The sequence below is a fragment of the Emys orbicularis genome, chromosome 4, assembly GCF_028017835.1.
Source record: "Emys orbicularis isolate rEmyOrb1 chromosome 4, rEmyOrb1.hap1, whole genome shotgun sequence".
NCBI lineage: Eukaryota > Metazoa > Chordata > Testudines > Emydidae > Emys > Emys orbicularis.
This window is the reverse complement of record NC_088686.1, coordinates 148,503,587-148,530,294: the sequence shown is the minus strand read 5'-3', so window position 1 is coordinate 148,530,294 and position 26,708 is coordinate 148,503,587. Positions and strand designations below refer to the sequence as shown.

The window sequence follows — 26,708 nt, the reverse complement described above, 5'->3', positions numbered from 1 at the left end:
GGAACTAACAGCCTGATCAGTGCAATTAATGAGCAAGGAAAAACCAGCCTCGCTTTGCTCAGCGAGTCTATTGTCTCACGTCAGGTGTATTCAGCAAAGCATCAGATGTTTCAGTCTGCACTGTCATTTCTGCTATACAGGAGGCCAGATTCTGATCTTGGTCACCCTGAGACAAAGACAGAGCATCTCCCCATTGACTTCAGTGGAGTTACTCCAGTTTTATGCCAATGGAAGATAGATTGGAATCTGGCCCCTGTCTGCAGGAACTCTTCCTGGAAACGGGTCTTCATTAAAAAACAATGAAACAAAGATGGGGAAGATTTAGACATTGATTTCTAAAACCCTGACAACGACACCTATTCAAGACCTTGGCGGAAAATATGGTTCTCCTGGCAATTATTTTATCCTATCTGAATATGTGGCAGGAAACAAAGGAAGCCATTTTTTTCTCTTTGTAATTGTCAACAGATTCTATGTGACTCAAGAATTTCTTGGCATGTGCATCCCTGATGCAGAGGGAAAACATGGAGTGAACCGGAGTCTTGCAACTGCATTCAGAACCCATTACCATTGCCTCAATAGCAATCGCTGCTTCAATACCTCAGAGATGGCATTAACCAGTAGCTGGTACGGTTTTTCACTTCCAGAAGGGAGGTTTCCCAGTATTCCAGGCCGGAGGAGTGCATCCGTCCCCTTCTCTGTAATCCTCAGTGCTGCTCCAAGGAGTACGCACGAGTCCGCTGTCAGATGCACTGTAGTCAGAACCATAAAGTGCTCAGAGGGACAGCCATCCTGTCCCAACACTGCTGCGTTCCTGCCGCCACCGGAAAGTCCTGTTCATGGCTCTGCAGAACGCGACAGGAACTTCCCGCAACTGAATGAACATGATATTGTGCCATTTTGCAATGGTGGCCGTCGCAACGCAGACGCCTGTCAGAGAAACCGTCAGGAAAGAGTTCCACAGCAACTACCGGGTGACCTGTGAACAAAGGAGAAGAGCACGTCACACCAGAGCCTGGCAGCCTATTGACTGGCAAGGCAGGGCTAGATTTGGGCTTTCTCCTAAACTGAAGCGAACTCGTATTGTTTTCCAGACCTACTAACTTTTAATTGCTTCCTGCATTCCCTAATGTAGAACACTGAGAAGGGATTTGGAAGAAGGCAAGATTTTGTTGCCTTGTGTTCCCCTGCCGGTCTGTATCCGCCTGAGGGCTCTGATACGTAGATGTAAGCTCTTTGCCACTTATTGTTCTGGATTTGTACGGCATCTAGCATAAGATGGGCCCGGTCCTTGATTCTACTGCACTAGATCAGTGGTCTCCAAACTTTTTTGATTGCGCACCCGTATCAGTAAAAAAATTTTGCGCACGCACCCCCTGCCGCAGCAAAAAAAATAAAATAAAAAAAGCCACTCGGACTCCCGCCCGAACTTCCAAAGCAAAAAAAAAAAAAAAAAAAAGCCACTCGGACTCCCGCCTGACGAAGCAAAAAAACCCCACAAAAACTGCTCCTCCTGCCGCGCACCCCCAAGGATACTCTTGAGCACCCCCGGGGGTGCGCGCACCCCACTTTGGAGACCACTGCACTACATAACAATAAAGTCTTCAGGGCCATGGTGTTGGGAGAAGGAGGCAAAACTTAAAACCTAAACTGCGAAGGGCTGGGGTCATTGCCTGTGGTAAAAACAGCAGCAGGGGATTTTCCAAGGGTGGTTTCCCCCATATTTCCCTCAGGACCTGATTCTGCATTGTCTAGTGTAGCCAGTGACCCCAGGGCAGAAGGGTGTCAAACACCATCATTCTGATTTGGAAGCACCACACACTGCTGCCAGTGACTACACAGTGTTGGGCCAGGCCCAGGCTGTTTTCACGCGCAGGGTGCAGGGTGTGATCACAGTGGGAGGTGTGAGGGGCTCCTGCCCTCACCCCTGTAGCCCTGCTGGAGCTGGTAGGACCATGTGGGTGTAACTCATGGAACCATTAGACCCCAGTTGTCGTATCTGAATCTCCCCGAGTTCACACTAGCAGGGTTTCAGTCCCCCTCTGCACTCACTTTGCAAAGATTTCATTGACAACACAAGGTGCAGGGAAATGGGGAATGGGTCACTCCTGATTTACATTGGTGTGCATTGGGGGTACCTCCACTAAAGATGACACTTACACTGGTGTAAAGGCAGTTTAAGAGCAGAATCAGGCCCACTGCACTGTACTGAAATGGCAGATCTGAAAGGTTGCTCTGTAGCGGGAGTGCTGTCTAGTGGTCATAGCAGAGACTGGGGCTCAAGAATCCTGAGCTCTATTTCTTGCTCTAACTCGTTGCATGGTCTCGGATGAGTCACTTCCCCTCTGCATGCCTCAGTTCCCCAACTGTAACCAAGGGGTAACAACCCCACTGCACAGGAACGGCCTGAGGCCTATTCAGTTCCTGTTGGTGGCACCGGAATAACAATCTAAATGCAACTTTTGCACCATGCAATCTGGAAAAGAAGATGCAGCCTGCACAAGCCCCTTAGACAGGCTGTAGGGACGTGGGTGTGCGTAAGTGTGTGTCACATGTATGTATATTTCAGAGAGAAAAAAATTATTTAAAAATTGTCTCCCAGCCTTTTAAACATTGGGTTATACTAGTGACCGTGGATAGTTTTACAGCCTTCAGATGTTCATATCCTATTTACCATAACAATGTCCTTTCTTACTGATTTCATAGCGGGTCTAGAGATTTCTCTCCAGGCACCCATCAGAGGTGTAGATGCATTTGAAATATTGCAATTTAAATTCCATTCCTGGCCACTTGTGCATGCCAAGTACCAGGCACGTTCAGCAGGAACAATTCAGCAAATCCATTGCGAAATGGCAGGAAGATCAAACTGGAAGCATTAAAAAAAACCCAAACAAAACAGGATAATTTGTGCACAGCACAGACCCACAGTTACAGGGACGAAATGTGCTTATTACTCAACTAGCCAGCTGCTAATACAGCACCAGTTAAACCCAAACATTCAAAGAGGACTGGAGAGAAGAGAAAGGAGCAGGGGAGCTGGTTTAAATGATGCAGAGAGAGGAAGGAAGAGTGAGTGATTTTTCCAGTAGAACTGTTCAGACATTTTTCATCAAAACAATTTTTGATTAAAACTGCCCTTAATCAAAACGTTTCTAAATATGTGTTTAGGAGGAGGAGGAAAAGGAAAGGAAAGGAAAGGTGGAGACTAAGAACTGGAGGTCAGGCTCAGTGGGAGTAGGAGTCTCCTAGCTTGTGGTAGGCCAAGCAGTTGTAAAGCCTGTTTATAGTTGAAAACTTGTGGTGGGAAACTGATCATGAATAAAGAACACGGGTGTTGCACCAGACTGAAGTGTCCCTGATTCACAGAGGAGAGGGGCTTCGGAGGGGAGCAGCGTGGGTACCCCATTACAAGTGCTGCCAACTCCAGCAATTTTTTTCATGAGTCTGCTGATATTTAATGTTTTCCTTAATGCCCCAGGTCCTGGAGTCATGTGATTATGAGAAAATCTTAGCTTTCATTTATTTAAAAAAGAAAAATAAGTTTCTAGCTTTCCTGGTTGCAGAGAAAAGCTTGAAAACGTGTCCCTTTAAATATTCAGAAACCAGATGGCAAATAAAAATAACCCAACATTTATTATTTTTTCATTCTTATGATTTTTAAATCAATGCCATGATTTTTGGGAGTCTGTCTCATGAGTTCTGACCACTCAGTGTTAATGATATTGTATTTTGTGGGGGTCAATTATAGAGTTTTAACAGGCAAATCCCCTCCCTGCTGAAAAATAGTTTGTGACAAAGTTCGCCAGAGGAATGAGCTCTCCCTCTTCGCACTCGGGGATGAACTGTGACAACATCACACTCTCCTCTCATTTATCTGTAGTTTGAAATTATTTACCAAATGAGTTCCCTGAAGAATACTTGTTCTGGAGATTGTTTGCTAATGGAAACGGTCAAACTGCCGTGAGCAAGCAATCCAACACATCCAGCTGATTTTCCTGCTCGTGAACGGTGACTGAACAGACTTGAATAGATGCAAACGTATTCAATAGTTGCAATTATTTAACAGGATGTTTGATGCAGATTTCCCCCTGCGGATTGTTTATGCACACTCTGCTTTGGCTGTTGCTTCCAGTCTTGACGCGTTGTAATTTGCTATTCATGTAGAGTGGCGGGAGTGTGCCCAGAACTTTCTGAAAACCAGGCCTCTTTAAGCGGTCTCAAGATGAGCACCAAAAAACACTGGGTGCTTTGGAAAATGCCGGACTCCATCTCCAGCTTGCAGCTAGTCCAGAGCAAAGGGCAGAAGAAACCAAAGTGCATGTTCGGAGGAGTACCATAAACAGCTTTGTCCCCTGGCGGAGCAGGGAGAGACACCTGAACTGCAGCAGCTCCAGCACCCTTCATAACTGAACTGTCCCTTACAAGAACTTGGAGCCATCATGCTGACATCAAATTAAGACAGCGATGCGGGGTGGGGGATTAAATAAGCAATATAAACGGGGGAAATGAGAATGGTCTGGAAATACAGCTGCAATTGCTCATCAGTATTTGATGCCTGTGCCAGGGGAGGCAGCTCTGACATTCATAAAAACAGTTTAGCAGGAACGTGCAATTTGTGGAGGAAAATAATAATAATACTAAATAAATCCCTGCCTCACTTTTTTTGAAGGATAATTTTACAGCAGGGGGTGCAGGGTGAGCAAAGCTAAAGCATAAAGAATAATTATACTCAACTGTATGAACAATGATTACAAAATTATGCAACTGATTAACCATGACATACATGTAATTACTAATGAGTTTGATAAAATTTTAATTATACCTTGTTCTCCGGGGCATTCAGCAAGCCATGAAAATAATAATCATGTCGCTCTCTGTCACAGATGATTGCTCCAGCCGGGGGAGCACTGAATCCAAGAAAGCCCTTGACTGAATCACACTGCTATGGCAGAAGGCAGGCGATGAGGAATCTGCTGCTTGGGGAATCTAGCACCTCACTGCAATGCCAGGACAGACTGCAAACCAGTCCTTTGTTAGCCAAGGACTAGCCTGGGAGCTGCTCTGATATCTTCCCCAGGAAAATCCCTCCACAGCTTCTACCTGGTGGCATCAGGTAACCACCTAACAGAACCCACCAAAGGAGTTAAACTCAGAACAAAACCCAGGGCACTAACATGACGTTCGCCACTGTCACGTTGTTCACTCTGCTTGTGTGTCACAGCCCTGGCCCCACCCTGTGTCCGGCGGGTCTATTTAGATGGTAAGCTCTCCACGCCCGGCACTGTCTGCTACGCTGGGTTGGCGTGTGGCACAGGGCCCCATTCTTGGTTGGTGCTCGGGCATTACCATAATCAGCATGAAAGACAGAGAGATGTAAAAACTCTGGGCAAGGCGCCTTGCTTCTCTTCCTGCACCTGAGAGCTGTGGAGGGACATTCATGGGCTGTGAAAAGAAGGAACTAAGCGCACTGATGTGAGGGAAGGGTGGAAGCTCCTCACACCAACGCGGCCAAAGCACTTCGGTTCTGCCCTGCCCAGCTCTGCCAATGCCCCGTGCTCCGGGTGGCTCACTCCATTTTCTATGGCAAACGTCTGGCTCCAAACAGCACCGCACACATACCTTGGTCGTCTTGACTTTGTTGCCAGTACTGCAGCTCCATCCCGACAAGTCTGGCAGCACCTTACACTCCTCCCCTTCTAGACATGGCTCCATCTGACACCACCACTTCTGGAGGACTATGGAGGCTGAAAGGAGAGAGGGCCAGTGAGGAACAGAGCAGATACGGGCAGTGTGCCTACAGTTGGGCTGGATGAGGGGAGAGATGGAGACAGGGTGGGGAGTTAGTATTTACTATTAGAGACGGCCGGCATTTCATCAGCAAGAAGCTAGTTTATGGAGCAGATAATGGCTTTTTGCACATGATGGAAAGTTTTCAAATTGTTCGTCAACACTGAATCAAAAATTTGGGTATTTGTTTTATTTCCTCCTCCCACTCCCTGTCCCCACCTTCTCCAGTGGTAAAAAAAAGGGAGAGAAGGGAGAAAAATCAAACCCAAAAAGGAAAGCTGATACTACTTCTTTCAATTCAAGTCCAACTGAAACACATTTTTTCATTTTGCTTTGATGAAAAATCAAAAAATTCTGTGAAAATTAAAAAAAAAAACATTTTTGATAATTTTTGCACCATTTTCTGGAATCCCTGTTTATTTATATTCCATCTAAATCAAACCACTTTGTGAAATTGGGTCGATTTCACCAGACTTTTGTTTAGAAATGGAAAAAAGTTCCAACAATGTTGGAATGTCCCGTTTCGACATTTTCTGAACAAAACATTTCCACTTTTTATTTTGAAATGACTTTTTGTTTTGAATTTTTTAAATGTTGTATTATATAGTATAATGTTTGCATAATTATATATTACACTGTATGATATAATATATAATTATACAACCACTATGTATATAAATATAAAATACTATCATGGGGCATGGCTGCCCCATAGCACACCCTACTGGCCAAACGTGGCATTGCCAGCGCTTTCTGCCTCAATTTCCTTCCCCGAGGTGGGTCTCTTTGGCTCTCCACACACTGGTCTGTGCTGGAGATGTGGCTTAATCCCCTGCCAAGTCACAAACAAATGTAACCCCTTCTAGGGCAGCAAATGTCCAAACTATAAAGTCCCAACAAACAAAAAGATTCTTCTGCCCTTCAACCTTCCCTCTGGGCCCTGTTCCCAGCTCCTTTCTGGATCTGGGATGGAGCACTCACCCCCAGGCTGGTTCTCCTTATGGTTCCACGTCAGACTGATCTCTCTCAGTCCTTTTTCAAGGCCTACCTGTCCATTAAGCTAGGCTCACGCCCTCAGCTGGGACACAGCAAATTAATGATGGCACAGCTGTGGCTGGCCCCATCTTGCCTTACAGAGGCTAGTCACCCTGTGACAAATATATTATAATGCAATGCAAAACATTTTGAGAGTCTAAATTGAGATGAAACATTTAGAACGAAGCGAAATGGACACAAAGTTTGGAATTTACCCTTGTGGGGAACTTGGGGGTTTTCACTCCCATCAGAACGAAGCCTGATTTTGGAATCTTGAAATGTTTCCCAAAATGGCACGTTCCCCCTGTGCACAGCTCTAGTCCCACATGCTCCCAGTTAAAGTGCCAGGGCATGAGACTCCGTTATCGCCGTGTGCTGGGGTGCCCTGGCAGCCGCAAGCACAGCTGGGTCAGCGTCGTGTGGCCGTTTCTCTCCTGAGGTGGCAGTCCAGGGCTGTGCCACAGAGCCCGTCCCGAGGCCACCATGAAAGCAGGGACAAGCAACTGAACAAAGACAGGGCCCCCAGGTGCATTTGACTCACCCAGGAATCATTAGGCACAGAGCAGCCATCATCAACTGTCCCAGCCCACAGCAAGCCGGCATCACCCAAGGACAGAAGGCATGCAAAAGCCCATCACCATAGTAACCTAAAGTTCAGCAACAGTGTGGTCTAAATTGACAGAGGCCAGAGAGGAGGCGTCCAATGAAACGGTGCCAGAATCGCATTAACAGGGAGGTCATTAGGAATCAGGGATTTGACAGGAAACACCGGGCTGGAGCGAGGCATACGGAGAGGTGTTTAACTGTGCTGAGCCACTGCTAGGTCTTTTCCAGTTTGCTTCTGAAGATGAAAGGCTTGTTAACGGTGGCAAACAAAGAGCAATCTTAGCCCTCCTTGCAAATCTAATGGAGTCCTGCCTCGCTGCTCTTCCACCAAGACCCCTCAGCGTCTTTCATCCCCACAGCAGACCCCTTTTATGTGCATTCTGTCCCCAGCCGCCTGGCTGTTCCTGGTCACTGCCCACTGCACCTGGGCCACATTTTAATGCCGAGCAGAAGATGACTCGCTTCCTTTTTAATCTGCTTGTCTTTCTTCTGGTGCTGTGCGGGGTTCCCAGCACCAGGTGTGTGTATGTGGGGGGATCCCTCACATTCTGTCCTTCTATTCTTGCCCCTGGGGAAGCTATGCCAAAGAGAGAGCTGGGAGAGAAAAGCACTTGGGAGGCCTAGAGGCAGGCCCCGGGGAACTGCGCAAAGTTGCATTGTCTGCTGTGATGTCAGCTGCTGGCAGCAGAGTGGGATGGGAGGGGCTGGCAGTGGATTGGATGAGTAACACTCAGAAGGCTGTGAGAGTTTAGGCACCTGAGACCATCTTGCAGGTGAGCCGAGTGGGGATTGGTGTCCATCTCAATGACGTGAGAGCAAACAGAGCCAGAGCCCTGGCCAAGATTATCCATGGTGGTTAGTGGTGTCGGGTGTCTAGAGTGCCTGACCCGTGAAATCAGGCCCCTTTATGGAGTCTCAGTTTGGGCTCCCAAAATGGGCTCCTAAATCACTTGTCACTTTAGAGAATTTGGTCCCACTTCCCTAGGCTAGTTCTGAAATGGCTTCACTCAGAGCTCTGCTTTGCCCAGTGTCTCAATACAGGGGCTGTTCCTAATTGGCCCTGTCTGGCTGAAAACTGCTGCCAGGCACAGTGCCAGCAGGCCCCCTCGTGAGCATCCAGCCTGGTGCATGGCTTTAAAAACAGTCATGAACACGGAACAGTATCTGGAAACCGCTTTCAAACACGTCCATCCCTGTCATGTGGGCAGGGCCATCACAGTCAGTGTGACACAGGCACGGACAAGTCCTTGGTGCTCTCATCAGGCTGGGCAAACATGAAACAGCTCCAAACCAGGGCTAGGGAGGCAGGGCTAGGTTCTATTTCCGGCCCTACCACTGAGACCTCGGGCAAAGAATTCCTCTGCCCCTCAGCTCCCCATTCTAATAGAGGGAGATAATGACACTCACCTCCTCCCAGCTGGAGGCATCATGAATGAAAGCGAGAGCGCCTGGGACAGATGGCACTAGACCAGTGCCAACTAGTTCTGTCTAGACTGCTGCACTTTGGGGACGTTCGGGGTTATTTTAATTGTATTTTTAGGCAATCTCAGGAGTACCTAGAGTGTATGTACGGAGGGGTGCCCTGCTCAGTGTTTGTAGACGTTCTAATGAAATAACTCAGGGATAACTACATTTTCCTGCTCATGTGGCAAGAGACTGGCATACCCAGGGGCACGAAAGCCGTCTCTGACACTTCTGCTTATCAGGCACTTGGCAGAGACTGATTGCGGTGGGAGAACTCGCCAGTTCAGCACGTTTGGATTGGGAATTTTTTTTTTAAAACATTCAGTGTTACGGATGTATGAAAAAATCCCCACTGCTGGCAAAACGGGGGACAATAACCCCATCCTCAGAGGCTGGAGGGGACGTTTCCTCCTCGTCTTTCCCAGCAAAACCAGAAAGCGATTACTCATCTGTGAAAGGCGCCGTGTACTCACCATCCACGCAGGAGGGAGCTGCGCGAGTCGTCCCCGCCACCTGCCCCGGGAAGCAGGAGCATTTCACCGTCTGGGAGCGCTCTTCAATCTTGTTCTTATTGCAGCATCTGTGGGCGGCGATGACTTCGCATGTGCCAGGCTCTATGTGCACTGTGGGGAAGCAAACAACCGCACCTGACCCGGAGCTGCGTGGCCGGAGCCCAGTCCCAGACTCTAGCTCAGCAGTTACCCCGAGCAGGCTCCAGTGAACTCCTTACACCAGCGGAGCAATGAGAAAGGCCTCTCCGCTAGAAATAGACTGAGAAGCCCCATGAGCTGCACCAACACCAGACAGACCATGCAGGAGACAGGCTTGGGGGATCCTTCCTAACGGGCATCGTCACAGACCCTCCGCCATCTTGCCCTCAGTCCACTGCGTAACAGGGCAACGTTCCTCCTCATCGCAGAGCGCATGGGTGGAGACGTGCAAGGAGCTGGCATGAGCTCCAGATGTCTCAGCCAGAGGAGGGGACCCCGTTAGCTCAGCGGGGCAGCCTGGCACTCTGTAAGTCAGGTTCTTACACCCCGTCCATCAGGGTGGTGACTGAGTGCTGACGGCTTGGGATGGTCAGCTAGAACTGCAGGACCCCAGATGTTCCGCCATCATGTTCTCTCCCTCACCAGGGTTTGCGCTCTGGCTCCAGTAAGATGCTGGGGACACTGGTGCACACAGAGCCAATCCAGCCGCTGGCTCTCAGACTGCACCAGGGCATTAAGTCCACAACATTGTCCCAACAGCAGTGAGCAGGTGCAGTGGGAAGCTCAGGGAAAGACAGAACGTAGGGTAGCCTGCCGTCGCTAGCTAGCCCACTCCAGCGGCTGTTCAGTAAGAGCCAGCGGCACACAGGCCAATGGGAGTTTCACCATCTCCCCAGCAGGAGAGCACCACTCCATGGCTACAAGTGATTAACGCAATGTTTCCAAGCCAGGGTGCCTGCTGGAAGATTGGACATCTAGCCAGGTGCTGCTGCTGAAGGAGTCTAAACCAGGCCTCAAGGCTGCTAAGCACACCCGGGTGGCTGTGTCCAATGGCTCCCCAGCCCATCTCAAAGTAGGAAGAGCGCTGACCCTGGCTTAGTCTCATCATACTGCTTGAGTTCTATTTACTCCTAATCACCCGCCCTGCTGAGCAGAATTAATAGCCTCTCCCCATAGCTGAGGGAAGGGCTTTACTGAAATCAGCTAGTTGGTTAGTTAATTGGAACTGAAAATGAGATGCAAACTTGATACGAGCCCACAGAGAGAGAGGACGATGCCTCACAGTGCCTGTGGCTTCAGTCAAAACACCATCAGCTCCAGCCCCGAATGTTACAACCAAAGGGATGTTCATTTCTGGCACCGTATCAGTGTGCAATCTGACATGAGTTCCAGCCACGGGTGTGTCTTAACTTCACAGCAACGCTGCAATTTCTTCCTGTTCAGCAGAAAGGGAGACTGTTGTTCTGCTGCTCTTTGCCCCCCATTAAAATTTTAAGGAAGAAGGAAAACGAATGCACTGGCTTATCACCTCTGGGATCCCAGCTTAGAATCTAGTTAGCATCACAAATCAATGCATTTCACTGGGTAATGGCTCACACAGCCACCATACAAATTAGCCAAACAGGTCTGGATAGACTTTGATCCCATGACCTGAGAGTGAGTGATCCTTGAAGGTCTTGTTTAATGAGTACTGAAAGAAGTGACTGCAGCGCCACACACGATGACAACATCCCAATGTGTTACCAGGAATACACTGTCTTTGATCGATGCAGTGATCAGGAGTCAGGCTGTGATGGGGTTAAGGCTGTTATGCTTTTCCTATGCATCAGCACCATTATGCAGAGATGTATACGGCACATTTTCAAACCCTGCTGCCTAGCTGGACCCCCAAACCTTGCTCACACAATGTAGTTCCTGTTCCTGTTCCAAATGAACAAAGACTGCTTGACCCTGCAAGGGGCAAACAGACACAGTAAAGGAGAAAATCTTAAACTGATGGGCTCTAAATTCTGGGGGAGACCAAGCACCTTTCGAACCAGGGCTCTTTCTAATGACAGCCCAGCAATCCCGAGAGGAAAGCCGGTCTGCTCTGCACTGTCTTCTGTACCCGGCTGATTTAATACTGATTTAGTAACTGGGTGAAAAAAACAGACTTGTTTTTAAGGCAAATTATTCATTTTGAAACATGAAAGACATTTAATGGATGAAACATCTTCTGCTGTCTCTGCCACAGGGCCCCCTACGCTGCAACATCTTCAAAAGCAGCTATGGGATTTAGGAGCCTAAGCCCCACTTTCAGAAGGAATTTTTAACACTTAGGCATGGGCTACACTAGCGGGGGGGGAGGGGGGAGGGAGGTTCAAACTAAGATACGCAACTTCAGCTACGCTACTCGCGTAGCTGAAGTTGAAGTATCTTAGTTCGACTTACCTGGCCGTCCTCATGGCAGCGAGTCGACTGCCGCGGCTCCCCCGTCGACTTTGCTTACTCCTCCTGCCGAGGTGGAGTACAGGCGTCGATTCGGGGATCGATTTATCGCGTCTAGATGAGACGCGATAAATCGATCCCCGATACATAGAACACTACCCGACAATCCGGCGGGTAGTATAGACGTATCCTTAGGAGCCTGCACTCCACAGCCTTTCAATGACATGTGGACTCATAAGTGCCTCAGACATTTCAGAAAACAAGACTCGGGCTCCCAAATCACTAAGGTGCTTTTCAACCTTTTACCTAGAGTCTCTTTTTTTTGCTGCCATTAATAATAAAAAACAGATAAAAGCCCATTTAAGTTTACCTGGATTTTCACCTTGCAAATGTCCAGACTCCCATGGCTGAGCAGCCAGCCAGCCAGATCTCTGATGCAGGGGCTCTGTCACCTCTACTGAGGGCACACCCTGCTCACTCTGCTCTCTCTACAGCAGCAACCACCTTCGCGGAGGTGCTGAAACCCTTCCGTTGTGACACTGCAAGCAAGTCATCAACACACATCTCAGCCAACGAGCTGCCCTCAAAACCCTGCGGCAGCCCCGGGGCCGCTGCCGCCACACCAATTGCAAACAGAGTGCAAGGTAAACTGCACAATGTGGGAAATCCACGTTAGCTGGATCCTTTCTAGTGAGTGGCCAGGCACTAAACGTCATGGGAGCCTGCTCCTGTCAGTACTGGGCTTTGTCCCAGAGGCCCCTGGCTTGGTCCTCTTTGCAGTTCAGCGCCCACATTCGGACACTGTCCCTTCACCCTCTTCTATGTTGTGCCCCCAGTGAATTGGGGCAAGTCTAAGACTGGCTGCTGGTCATAAATGAATCTCTTACATCTACTGATCGGCCTGTGCACTTGTTTTATCTCCTGGTGCTAAAAGCTGATGAACACCGGTGTAAAGAAATAAACCAACGCGCCCAAAGACCGAAGCATGTGTCTTAGCAATCACAACACTCCCGGCTCAGCACTGTGCCCGCCAGGCAATGCTTTCACTTGAGAGTTCATCAGGAAGATATATGAGTGAGAGCCATTTGATTTCAAAGGAGACACAGAAACTGAGAGGACTGTGAATACTGACCCCTGTGCTCACCACTAAATCACCTGCAAGATCTCAAGCTTCAAAACTGATCTAGGATGTATAGAGTGGTAATTTACAGCCCCCAAAAGTATTGCTGTATGAAGCCTGTAAACACAGTAATGGCAAGTTAAGTGCAAAAATACTCTGGGTTTCCCAAGCCACGATCTATGGGCTGTCCAGTGCTCTGCACACTGCAATAGCTGACAAAGATACTCAGCTCCACCTCCCTTCCTAGCTCTTACAGGACATTCATTACGGAGTGGGGCATTATGGAGAAGTCCTACAGCATTTAATAGAGAATACCAACCTTGCTGAAGGTAATCAATCTGTAGACACTCATAACATGGCTCCCACTCACTGTTAACCCCCACAGACTGGGTGAGTAAGTTCTGAGGAATTCTATTGCTTTTATTTCTCTTCGATTCCATAAGAGTTCTCCCTAAAGATGGACACAGAGGTTGAGAAATTGGTCTGAAACTTTGCTCCAATTTGAATCCAAGTCAGAATTCTTTTTAGGGTCTAAAAAGATGGTATTTTTATATGGAACATCCATTTCCAGGAAGTCTCGAGAGACCCCAAGCAAGCACAGTCTCACTGGGGGTTGGGCTAAGATCAGATAAGCACAGAAACTGGAGGGTCACATCTAAAGGGAACCCTCTTTAGTGGCCGGTCCATCATAGCAACAGCAGGAAGATGGAACTGAGTTCATACTGAACACACTGTGGCTTGGTGGGTGGGAGGTTACCGTGAAATCCCTGGTTCCAATCCCTCGCTGAAGGATTTGGTGCCAGAGGAGGCCAGGGGTCAGGCCCACGCTGCTCTGTGGGTGGCCTTTGCGTTTCTCTTGTTAACACAGATTTTGTCACTCTCTATGTTGAAGTTCCCTTTACTGATCGGGGGGGCTCTAGGCACCAGCAAAGCAAGCAGGTGCTTGGGGCAGCCCATTTGCAGGGGCGGCAGCCGGCAGGGATCCAGCCTGGGAGCTGAGAACCAACAGGGGGGCCCTGGGAGCTGTAGTTCCTTGGTTAGCTCCCTGTCTATAGAGCCAGCCCTGGAGCAGGGAAAGAACTACATTTCCCAGCATTCCCTTGGCCACTACCAACAGGAAAGGGAGGGGGAGGGAGTATGGTAGCTGAAATCTCATGCTGCAGCTTGCTGTGAATGGAGAGCTCACTGCTAGAGCAGGGTGGCACTGTGAATGGGGAACAAGTATGCCCAAGGTAGAAGGCTTTGGCCCAGATATCCCCTTCAGAAGACATCCCCAGACTGGATTAGGGATCCTGGTGTGACCTCACCTTGCAGCCCCCAAAGAAGGAATTGGGTGGACTAGATGGACAGTGCCCCTCTCTATCTGAAGCCTAGCAAGGGAGGTACGTGGATCCCACTAGAATTTAAAATGAAAAGTAAGGGAGAGGAGGCTCTACTGGACCTGGGCAGCTTTAGATACAGTACCAGGCATGTAGGAGGATTTCCACTTCTGAGCCATGGAAGCAGAAATTGACTTTTCTTTTCCAGATTTAGCTAATATTCAGAAAGGGAATCTAGCACCTGCCTTCCAGATTTGAACACCTCAAAATTCAGGAGTGCTCAAGCTCAATTCGGGCAGCTGTTATTTCATTTCTCCCAAATCAAATATACTGATCCACGGTAACTTGCTGTAGAAAAAGTCGGATAAAATTGAGCAAGAAATGCTTCCCAGTGGTTTTTAGGACTGGAATTGCTATTTTCAACAGCCATTGCCTTTTTTTTAGTTTTATTTGTTTAAAAGGAAGACAGTGATATTGCATTGGCAAATTCCTCATAGAAACAAAGAGTGGAACAAAAGAATAATAAAGGCACCTCGACTTTTCCTCATTTATGGAGGACAGTCTTATAATATGCATCCAGATATCCTCCAATCACACAAGCCGAAAACTGTTCCACTTCACTGCCGTTCTGTAACCATATGGGAACCAATCCTGTCTGTGTTCTGTGCACATCCAAAATTCCTGCTGAATGACCCGCTCTGGAAGCAAGTTACCAGTGACCCAGGGCTGGGGCGGAAGGAGGGTGCAGGCAGGGGTGGGGGAGAGAGCCCAGGGCTGGGGCGGCAGGGGGTGCGGGTGGAGGGGGCAGAGCCCAGGGCTGGGGCAGCAGAGGGTGTGTGGGTGGGGGGGCACTGGTGGGGGGGAAGGGGGAGCCCAGAGCTGGGGTGGCAGGGGGTGCGGGTGGGGAGTGAGAGCCCAGGGCTGGGACGGCAGGGGGGTGCGGGTCGGGGGGGGGGGGGAAGCCCAGGGCTGGGGCGGCAGGGGGGTGTGGGTGGGGGGAGGCCCAGAGCTGGGGCGGCAGGGGGTGCAGGTGGCGGGGGGGAGAGTCCAGGGCTGGGGCAGCAGAGGGGTGCGGGGGGGAGCCCAGGGCTGGGGTTGGGGCAGCCAAAATTTTTTTTGCTTGGGGCGGCAAAAAACCTAGAGCCGGCCCTGTTACTGAAGGGTTATAAAGGGTTTCTACATGACTGGTACCAGTGATAGGCACGTTACAGACATGAGCACAGGTGTTCTACACGCCAATAAGGACATCAGATAGAGGAGATACAGACGGTTATAAGCCATGATTGTAAGCGACCTAGCGACGAAGCGCTAGACCACTGATACACTATTGATTAACACATCTCTGACTCATGCGTTAGCCCTTTATAAGCTCTCTGTACATGGAACCTCGATACGAAGCATGACCCATGTTTCATTAGCACTAAGACAGAAGTGCAGCTTTCTTCTTTGCATCGACATCATGTCAGGGACCTTGGCGCCGCTGAGCTGTGCCAACGGGAGCCCTGCAGACTGAAGGCCTTGCTAACCCATCCCAACAGGCTCATGTTTCTCACACACAGCCCCTGGCCACCCTCGCTCAGCCCTAACCTGGAAGGATCCCTCTGCGGGGTGAGGGGTGCTTAGTCTGAGTCGTAGGGGCCCAGGCTGTCCGGGGTCTCTCTGCCAAGGGGGACAGAATTTCACGGTGAGGAGGAAGTGGACCAAGAGCAAACCCCATTCCCAGCCATCCCACTGTACCAGCCTTTGCTCACAGCTGACTCAGCTGGACGTGCAGCAGTGCCCTGGCCTTACTGGTTCAGCTTTCCCACTGGCTTGCACTGAGGCACCCAGCTAGACTGCTAACACCCCGCCAGAGGAGCACTGCAGCCCCTCCCGTCCAGTCAGACCATCTGAGAGAGGCTGCCGTCTCCTGCAGTTCCAAAGCTCTTCTAACCTGGCCACATTTAAAGCCCAGGGCACCAGGCAGAATTCACCTCCTCCAGCACGCCGGCCTTCCAGCCCCCACAACTGTTAGAATTTCCCTGCCCATCGCTTTCTCTTTGCCAGCTGCTCTCTTTTGGCGGACATGCCCCCCTAGTAAGGGCTGTTCAGTTCTGCCCCTCCCTGCTCTCCTGCCACTCTCTGTGTGCACTTCTCTCCCCTCAGCCCCTGCCCGGCAGGCAGCAGAGAAGCACGCGGACATCAAAGCACAGTGGCTGGCCTCTGCCCCCATCGGGGTCAAAGCTAAATTAGCTTGAATTTTCCTCCATTCACGAGCGAGCTGGCTTCCCGGTGCGCTCAAGCCTCCGTTGGACACTCTGGAGAATTGTGCAGGGCACCAACCTGCTCTCTACCCCACACCAGGCTGTGAAAGGTCTCTAGTGCTCAGCACCCCTGGCCCCAACTCATAAGCCGTAAAAAGAAATTCGGATACAATTTTTCTTTGCGCTGCTACTAGCCCAAGCCTTCTTTCAGAGCTGCTCCTCAGACCCTCCCATCAGCCTGTGCTCTGACTTAGGGTTTGTCCATCAACCCAATGCGGCTAACACTGAACAGCACCACTGTCATTGGTATTGTAGAAACGCTGGGAATGGCTCAGCACCTGCAATCTCTGGGCCTTGCTCAGCGCTTCAGTGGAGGTTTTGTTTGACCAGAGAGTGAGAGAAGACATCAGCATCTGGCCTATTGTCTCCAGAGTCTTGTCTACATTGGGGAGGTTTGCAAAATTGTCCTGCTGTTGTTAACAATGTTGGGAGCCCACTGGCTGCTGCTGTGCATCACCTCCGTTAGAGCTATTAGAGCAAGGTTAGATGACACAATGCTCAGTGCACCAGCAGGCCATCTAAGCCAGAGCTCCCAACGGTGCTAAAACTGGGGGGAGCTGACCTGGGGCTGCCAATGGTGGGAAACTTTTGCAAAATTCCTTTAGCACAGGTAAAGCTTTGCTGTGGGCAGAGTGATCCCTCCCAGGGTCATTATCAAACTGCCTCTGGACGGGAATTCTAATTCAATGGGATTAGAAGGTTACAGACAACCAAAACTTCTTATCAACAGTAGGGGGAAAAAAGAAAGAAATACCTGGGTGTTCCTGCTTCTAATAGACCCTTGCAGATCATTCACACACACACACACACACACCCCGCAGGGAGATTTCTGCTGGCCACAGGCAGCAGGCTGGCTGCTGTGGCAAACTCTAGCTGAAAGGAGAAACTAGCTGTCTTCCATTTCCAGGCTGATAAATACCCACTAGCAAGGTGCAGCTTTCCCTGGTTCAGCCCGGACTCCTGTGCTACCATTGTCTCATTCCTATGGGTGCTGGGGGGGCGGGAGGTGGTAAGTGACTGGGCACTCACTGGAGGACAGAATAAACCTCTGTTTCTCCCCAAATTCAAGCCACCCTGAGGTGACAATAGCTTGCATTCCTTAGGTGCAGCATTAGGTCGGGCCAAGTCACCATCCTGCGCTGTTTCTGGGCTAAGCATTTGCAGCACACCTTACAGCCAGGGTAAGAATTTGGCTTCTTTCCTACCAACATGAATTTTGCTGCAGACAGGAGTTAGATAAAGGTAGAAGTTCAGCACAAGTTCAAGTCTCTGAATGCAAGTTTCTCACACAGCATTTCCAGGCTTTCCACTTCATTCACACTGCGATTTTTTTGTCCTGGCAAAAGCTCCTCACAGGCCTCTGAGCTGTGTTATCAAACAGGAAGAGTCACTGGGAAATGTCTCTGGCTTTTCAAGCACATTCAAGTGAAGTTGACTGAGAAGCAGTAACACCCGGTGCCTTCCCCTGGGTGGCATTTCCATGATTCTGAAGGGGAATTTACTCTGCTTTACAACAATGCTTTCAACTCCCTGCTGGGAAATAACAACAAAACAGAACCTACTGGGCTACAACAGTGAAACCTCTCTGGTTATGCTGTTGCTACATCTGGGTCCCTGATTTTAAACTCAGTGTGGCCTTGTTCTGAATCGTTAATTTACACCCTGGATTACAAGCCTGTTAATTACAATCTCGAGGGGAGGGTTGAGTGACTGGGGCCACAGTTCGTTCTCATTGCATTTGCATTGTCTCAAAACCAACACCATCATAAAATCAACACAAAGGTGTCCATCGTCACAGTCAGGCAATGAGTCCCCCGAGCAGAACCGGCCCAGAGAGTTCAGACAGCTAGAACTTCAACATGAGCGACCTAAGGAGAGGGCGAACCAGACAACACTTTGGTGAAGTACTCTGGGCCCCCAGTGCAGGGTGAAATGGAATCTTACTACTGATGTGATGCAAAGGCGCATGACAGGCAGAACACCTGGGCATGGCTAGCCCCACAACACTGCACCCCGGGCAGTAGAGCGCATTGTGTTCTAACATTTTGGTGTACCTGGAACATATTGTTATGGTCCCCTGAGAGAAGTCACAGCTGCTGGCTGCCTTTCACTGCGTTCGGACAGCTGCTTTAGTGGTTTGTGCAATTCACCTGGCCCATGTCTCATGGAGCCCTGTTGTGCCATGGCCCTCTGTGTTCTGGGAACTGTACGGTCAGTTGGGGAAAGAGTGCAGCATGGACAGAAGCTGCTTCCGGGCACCCTAATTCTCACAATCCTGCAGGGATTGTTGCAGGACTAGTAAATTAATTCTCAGTGCACACTGTACAGGCCCACAAAGTGCGTCCTCAACACAGCGCGAGCGCCGCAGCCTCTTGCAAGAACACTGCAGCTAGTGCCCAGGTGTGACATTCATACAGGTCACTGCTGTGGGGCACGCAGCACACACACAACTCAGTGTGAGCTCACTTGGGCTGCCCCCTCCCACACCCTGCCAGAGACGCACGTCCTGCGTTAGAGTCCAGCTCTGGTGAAATTCATCCCTGGGCAACAGGCCAGAACGCGGCCTGTGCACCACTGCCGTCCCACCCGAGTCCTGTCCTGAGGCCATCCGTGACGGTGACATGTGGGGCTTGCGCAGCACAGGGCTGAACTCCACCCTCTGGCAAGAAAAGCAGCAATATCATTAGGGTCGATAAGTGAGTTAGGGGCAGAGTCTTATCCCCCTTGGCTACAGGGCTGCGTCGCTCCCCTGCACAGGGATTTCCGGCAGACCCTGCAAGCTGTGTCTTTAATCGAACACTCTCCTATTGCCCGCTCTGAGCTGGTTTTATTACAGCATTGGTAAGTAGCGTCCCTGCCACTCCAGAGGGAGCAGCCACCGCATTTAATAGCCAATTTACCAGCCCCGAGACCACACTCTTCCTTCTTCCCCAGCTCGTAGATTGGCAAATAATTACCACGACAGGAAGGCATCAAATATTTATATCCCCTTAACCCAGGAATTTGTCTGGGCTGAGCTGCCGCTGATCTGAGCAAACAGCGCATTAGAGCGGGGTGCCTCACCAGAGGCATCGCCACGTCACTGGGTAATTTCTTCCCATACAAGATGTTGCGGCTGTCTCTATTAATCAATTACTCCTAAGCTCTGCAAGCTCAGAGCGGCTTGGTATTTGATGCACCTTTTATGCTAACACCTATCTGGCAGCAAGAGGCAAGGGAGCTGAGAGGCTCTGGGGCCAGTCTAGCTAACCAGGGAGCTATTTGTCCTCTTCCACCACCACCCCAAATCTGGGCACCTGCCCAGCATTTAAAAAGAGGTAACAGGCTTCTAGGGGCTGAACCACACCCACTTGCCAATGACGTCAATGGGATAAGGATCAGGAGCACAGGGTGGCATTCACCCTGTGCAGAGGGCTCATACAAAGGCTATGCACTGCTAGGCCTGGTCTACACTAGAGAAGTAGGTTGGTATAACTACGTCACTCAGGGGTGTGAGAAATCCACCCCCTAGAGGGACGCAGTGACACTAACCTAACCCCCGGTGTAGACAGTGCTAGGTCAACAAGAGAATTCTCCTGTCAGCCTTGCTGCTGCCTCTCGGGGAGGTGGAGTACCCCTCCTGTCGGCGTAGGTAGTGTCTGCCCCAAAGAGGTGCAGCTAGCCGCTGTAGCGGCTTATGTGTAGATGTACTCGTCGCGAGCGAGCCCATGCTCTGTATGTATGGGGCCCCAGATTCCATACCTACACTCTCCAGCCACTTCCGGGAGCAAAAAGCGTGGTCTAGGGTGCAGGGAGGGAGGTAAGTGTTAGGAGCTCAGGCTCTACATTGGGAAGGAGGTTTAATGATTTCTCGGTCATGTATCAAGTGCATGGCAGAGCAGGAAACTGAACCCAGGAGTCCTGACTGCCAGTTCTCTGCTCTAACCACAAGATCAGGTTACATCCTCTTGTCATGAAGTTGGGAGCTCGGTTCGCCTCCTGCTCTCCAGCCCTTCTCAATGCGAAACATGCTGTCCACTATTTTCACACCTGGGTGTCTAAAATTACAGCACCAGCATCAACAATCACACATCTCAATGAAAGTGGCCTGGTTTTCAGAGGCATTAAGCACCTGCAGCTCCCGTTCAAGTCACCAGGAGCTGGGGGGTGGGGGGACACCTCTGAAAGGTCAGGTCACATTTATTGGGATGCCTCGCTATGGACGTAGGTGCCTCACTTGGTGTGCCCAGCTGTGAAAATACTGGCCACGCTCCCACACGCGGAGGTGGTAATAACAATGGGCAAGGCCACTTTCGGTGTCATATTAGGAACCAGGAGACAATAATGCAAACCTCTGAAAGTGGTAATAGTGCCTAGGACTTAAAAATACCCTACTGACTGAACCCAAGTCACCAGCCATTCCAGGGTTAAAATCTATATACCAGTATACCCCCCATGGTCTGGCTTGCAGGCAGTACAGGTTTTGCAATTTCCATCAGTTCTATTTGGCTTTATTTATTGTTATTTCATGGTCATTTTCTGCTAATGAACCATCACTTCCATTCCTGCCCATAATAATTACACAATTACCTGTCCTGGAAGTATTTTGTAATAACGTCTCCGGCCGTAAATTTTATTCTTCCTTTTCAATTCCATCATAATTCAGTTTTAATGAAGGTTTGAATCTTTTCTGAATGTGGAAATGACAGACTTTGGTGAAAGTGAAAAGAAAAGTAACTTGTTGTGGAACAGATATGTCGGTATTCTGCCGCAGTTTTAATAGTTAATGGGATTGGCTACATCATCTGAGGAATAAGCAGTGATCCTTGGACTTGCTTTATTGTGAACATAAATGCAGATCTGTGCGGGCCCTTCCTGCAGTTGTGCCTCTGGATATTAAAGATACGGTTACGGGGAGCTGTTGAAAATGTACTTAGATCCTTGCTCTCCTTTACAATGAAGTGCACTATGTGCATGTCTCAGGGATACAGGCTGTTACAGCTCCATCCCTTCCTTAAGAACAGAAGAACAGCACTCGGCACCTGCCTAACATCTACCAGCTGAAGATCTCAAATGACTTTCAATCCTGCAGGAATTTTTTATCTTCCTGTCCATCTGTCCACTCACCATGCTGTCCAGCTGCCTGCCTGCCACTCACACAAAGCCAGATGGAACAGACAAGAACTGACTGAAAGGGCAAGACCCATATTAGATGCATCAGTGTTCATGCAGTGGGGTGCTCCCAGATGTCTCCACTATCTTCTTCCTTTTGGGTAGGAAGCAAACATGCTTAGGGGGAACGCAAATGGTGTGTGTCGTTCCTGACTGCTTAGGAGTGGAGTTCTTGCCTGTCTATCACTAAGTAATTTCACTAGTCTGAATATTTTAAAAGGAGGAGGAAAGGCAAACAAAACCAAAACACCAGCACTCCCGCTTGCAGCCCAATGGCCTCACACTGGCCCCGAGAGCACGTTAATCTAGGCCCTGACTCAGGAAAGCATCCCTGTTGAAGTCAATGGGATTTAAGCACAAGTTTAAGGTTAAGCACATGTTAATGTGACCCTGAATCTGAGCTCTATGGAGCAGGCTGGATGTCTGATGGCCATTAGCAAGATTTCTGGACAACTCAGCACAGAGCAGAGCAAAAACTTGCCTCTACAGCCAAGTAGCTTAATGCAAATGAGAAGGCAGGGGCTGAAGGGAAGGGGGCACAGGACCCACCACGCCGCAGATGTGCTGTGCTGCTGCCAGCCAGGCAGCCCTGGGAATGTTCACAATGTGCAGAAGTGGGAGAGTTCAGGGCAATCACACCGAACCCACTGAAACACGTTCACTCTCTCCTCTCACCTCGTAAACAGGCCTGGTAAGTGCTGCTCGTCTCCTTCGCTTCCTCCTTTTGCACTCAGCCAACCCTTTGCAGTGCTTAGTGGGCGCCTTTGGCTTGCTTAGCCCGTTTGTTCAGAAGGCTTGGCAAGCAGGCAGGCAAAGAGAGCGCAGAAGCTAACACTCAGCGCTCAGAGGCATGCAAAGCTCGGAGGAGACTTAGGTGTTTGACGAACCGTAGGCAGCTTCCCCGTCCCAGCGCCACGCCTGCCGCAGCTCAGCAATAAAATAACAGGACGACAGCCAGGAAAGAAGGGACTGAGGACAGAGCCGGGCCCTTAGCGTTTAGCTAGCAAAGTGGACTGAGTATGCCCAGAGAAAGGCTGGAGGCTTAGGTGCAGCTAGAAGCAGAGAAGCTGAGCCTATGAGTCTGTCTACACTTGGAACAGGGGAGCGATCCCAGCTCGCACAGATGTGCCCACGCCAGCGCCGCTCGAGCGAGTGCACTGAATAGAGCTGTGTCGCCAGTACCACGGACAGCGGCAGTGTCTGGGCAGGTTTGTACTGCGGACAGCGACTGCTATGGCTACACCACTGTTTTTAGCATGCTAGCTCCATGAGAGCTGGCGCAAGTCTGTCTGCACACGCTGGGAATCCCCCCTTAGCTCCTCACGCAGACGTAGTCCCAAAGAGACCAGGGAAGGTGGGATTCGCAGCACTAGTTCGGTCCGCTGGCTCATCATGCGGGAAAGGCAACGCAATCGTCTTCTGGGCTTCTGCAGTGGGCTCCTTTCCCGTAGGTCCCATTACCCACCTTCAGGACATGTGCTGCCCAGCCACCCGCTGAAGAGCAAAGCGAGGCTCAGAAAGGTTAAAGGAAAGATGGATCAATCTGGGTGCTGGGCAGACAGACACGTCTATAGAAGTGACCTGATTTTCAGAGGTGCTGAGCCCCCTCCGCTCCCATGGATTTCAGTGAGAGCTGTGAGTGCTCATCTGGCCTGAAATTCAGGTGATACATTTATCTGCCTCACTGCGGATTTGGCTTTATCACCCTACTTGGAAAATGCTGCCCTAAGTGACTTGCCTGTGGTGGGGGAAGAGCCAGGAACCCAGGAGTCCTGACAGCTTAATGCTGTTCTCTGCTCATGAGGCAACACTCCCACCCACAAGTTTTCTTCCCCCTTCTACATCCAAAACCCCATACAGCACCTGCACAACTCTGTGATACTCCACCCAGCAAAAGTACATCCTGCTGGATCCTAGGACAATGACACGTCACTATTCAGCCCTTTCCCTCTGCACCTACTGTGGGTCACACCCAAGATTTAATATCCTCTATCCCTCCGCATTCACACACACAAGCATACACTAAGTAACACATCTGCATGCTCCCATGCTCACATGCCATGCACACACACACACACACTCCCATGAGCTCACACACGTGCATGCATTTCTTCAAGTTTTTACACAGCTGACATATAAAACTCCGGTAGCAGAGTATTCCTGTGAGGGTCCCCATGGGGGTGGAAGGGCACAGACCCCAAACTCCCCTCCAGGCCCTTTGACTTCAGGGCTCTGTGTCTTTTCATTTTCAGTGTGTTGGAAGGTGCAGCAGAGAGAGCAAAGGGGGACAGAATGGGGGAAACGGCTCCTTGGGGCCATTCAGCAAGCGGCTCTGCCAAGCGCACTCATGCGCCGAAGCCTTTGGAATTTCCTCACCAAGGTGCGGCAGGGAGATAAAGAGAAACTTGATTCCTGGAGTTACTGTCACTGGCTTATCCCAGCAACAGCAAAAATGAGCTAAGAGACTCTAGGGAGCCTGACCGCCCCTCCCCCACTGCCCGAAACCAGTCCCATTAATTTTGACAGGGATGCCCCGTCACAGGCTTTGGCTGTTATTCCGTCATAGGTGGGTACAGCACCCGTGCGCCACGGGGCGCTGTAAGCATGGCAGGTGTGCGCCTCGGACTTGCTGTCTCGAATAGAAACATGGAGCAATGGGAACACAGAGCAATGACAGTTAAACGCCCCTACCAAACCAACCCCCCACTGTGCACACGGCTCTCCCCACAGGGGCAGGATGAAGGATGACCCACAGGTGACACTTCTACGTCAGAGCGGCTCAGAGACTACGGCCATGAGGGCGTACACAAACCTGCCTAGTACAGTATGAAATCACAGACTCCTAGAAATGCAGGGCTGGGAGGGACCTCGAGAGGTCAGCTAGTCCAGCCCCCTGCGCTGAGGTAGGACCAGGTGAACCGAGACCAGCCCCGACAGGTGTTTGTCCAACCTGTTCTTAAGCACTCCCAATGATGGGGATTCTACAGCCTCCCTTGGAAGCCTGGCCCAGAGCTGAACTATCCTGATAATTAGGAAGTTTTTCCCAATCTCCCTTGCTGCAGATTAAGCCCGTTACTTCTTTCCCTATCTCCAGTGGACATGGAGAACAAGTTTTCATCCTCTTTATAACAGCCCTTAACATATCTGAAGACTGTTCTCAGGTGTCCGTCCCCCCGTTCTCTTCCCCCCCCCCGCCCCCGGTTGTATCTACACAGTATTCTGGAGTGAGCAGAGGATGCCTCCCAACCTGGGTCGATAGATGAGTTATTAAGGCTCATGCTAATGCTCTGAAAATAGCAGTACAGGCAGCGCTATGAAGCCCATCCTGACCACAGGCTTCAGAGCCTGAGCTCCAGCCGGAGCCACAACTTCCGTGTGCTGTCTGTACAGCTGTTTTTAGAGTGCTAGCGTGAGCCCCGCTACCCCCCGTCTATTGACCTGGGCTGGGAGGCTTGTTCCCACAGGTCCCTGAATGCTGTATAGAATTTCCCACTGGAACTCCAGACTAAACAGGCCCAGGTTTTTAACCTCTCCTCCAGGTCAAGTTTCTTAAACCTTGGATCTTTTCCTTGCTGTCCTCTGGACTCTCTCCAATGTGTCCCCATCTTTCCTACAGCATGACACCCAGAGCTGGACATGGTACTCGAGCTAGGGCTCCACCAGTGCCGAGCAGAGCGGGACAGTTACCTCCCGTGTCTGACCTACACAGAACAGAGCAGATCTGAATCGAATGGAATAGGATCCTGAGCTAAGACCCTCTCTGCAAAGCACTTGGGCTGGGGTTTTCCAAGGCTCTTAAGGGAGTTAGGTGCCCAAATCTCACTGAAATTCAAAAGGAGTGCTTCTAACTCCTGTACCAGTCCCAGGCTACAGAGCATGCTAGTGATTAGTCCCCACTGACTTTAGTTCAGGGAGCCTAGCCAAGCCGGTGATTGCTTTAGACAGCAGTGCTTGGAGAGACAGCAGGGTCCTCCTCTGCCCCACTGACTCTGTGTGTGCTAATCCACGCTGAAGTGCCTTGCTGGGCAGGGCCCTCGGGGAGAGGGAGGGAGTGTCTCTCCCGTTCTAATGTGTCCGTCACTCCCGTGCCCTCCTTCCCCCACAGCCTGCGGGAGATCTCCCCGCGTTTTCGTTCCCGTTTGCTCTTCATCCCACGGACATTTTTTGCAGCTTCGCGTCTCCAATTCCTTGTCCCTCTGCTCTCACAACAGCCAAACTCGCAGCACAGAGTTGGCACAAGGGAAAAGGCAGATCCATTCCTGTCCCGGTGCCAACGGGGCTGCTCCTGCGGCTATGACACGCTACAGCTTGATGCATGCCGCCGCGTGGGGCTGTCCCAGGTCCATAGCATACAGCAGCAATGAGGAGAGGAGAGGACGCAGCCTAAAGCCACGGGGGAGCAATGCAGGGACTAAGCGAGGAGACGAGCAAACAGTGTCATCCTCAGCCATGAAGGGCTGGGAGAGAGCAGGCCCCTGACGCCTCTCTGAACACTGCTGTCTGCAGCAGTCACCAGCTCAGCTACGCCTCCTGTGCAGTTCTCTCTGCCGCCTGATCAGAATCCACCATTCCCCCCCTCCTGCCCCCCAGGCTCTCTGGGATGAATCCCATGTGGGCTGCAGCTCCGAGCTCTGAGCACATAGAAATGCTGCTGCTGGATGCGTGACCTCAGCGGGACTACGCCTGGAGTTCAACGTAGGCACAAGCCAGCCCAGGGGCAGCTCTGGGAACAGAACCCAGGCATCCGGCTGTCTAATCCATTGCTCTAGTGCCCAACCCTCACTCAACACATGCTCTTATGTGTATGCCCCACCGCCCTCTGCTGGGGGGTGACATCGGACATGCCCATGTGTTTATCACTGCGCCATTGTACCTACTCCTACGGGGAGCTACAGCAGCTTTATTAGAGGCCGGCCTTTTGGGGCCATGGTCATGAGTTGTATGGCAGAGGCACCTGACTGGGGTCTGTGCATGTGCTGCTGAAGCCTCACAGACATTGTCTGTG

The 26,708-nt window shown here is 50.5% G+C and overlaps 1 protein-coding gene across 1 annotated transcript in view; it reads right to left on the bottom strand.

The window, feature by feature from the left end:
* Nucleotides 1-967: 967 nt before the first annotated feature.
* The window catches only part of TAFA3 (TAFA chemokine like family member 3), a 36,203-nt gene continuing 10,462 nt past the window's right edge, over nucleotides 968-26,708 (bottom strand). The window contains exons 3-5 of the mRNA XM_065403429.1: nucleotides 9,366-9,515; nucleotides 5,620-5,744; nucleotides 968-979 (exon numbers count right to left, since the gene is read on the bottom strand). Coding sequence (XP_065259501.1) covers nucleotides 968-979; nucleotides 5,620-5,744; nucleotides 9,366-9,515 — 287 coding nt within the window. The remainder of the gene's footprint in view (nucleotides 980-5,619; nucleotides 5,745-9,365; nucleotides 9,516-26,708) is intronic.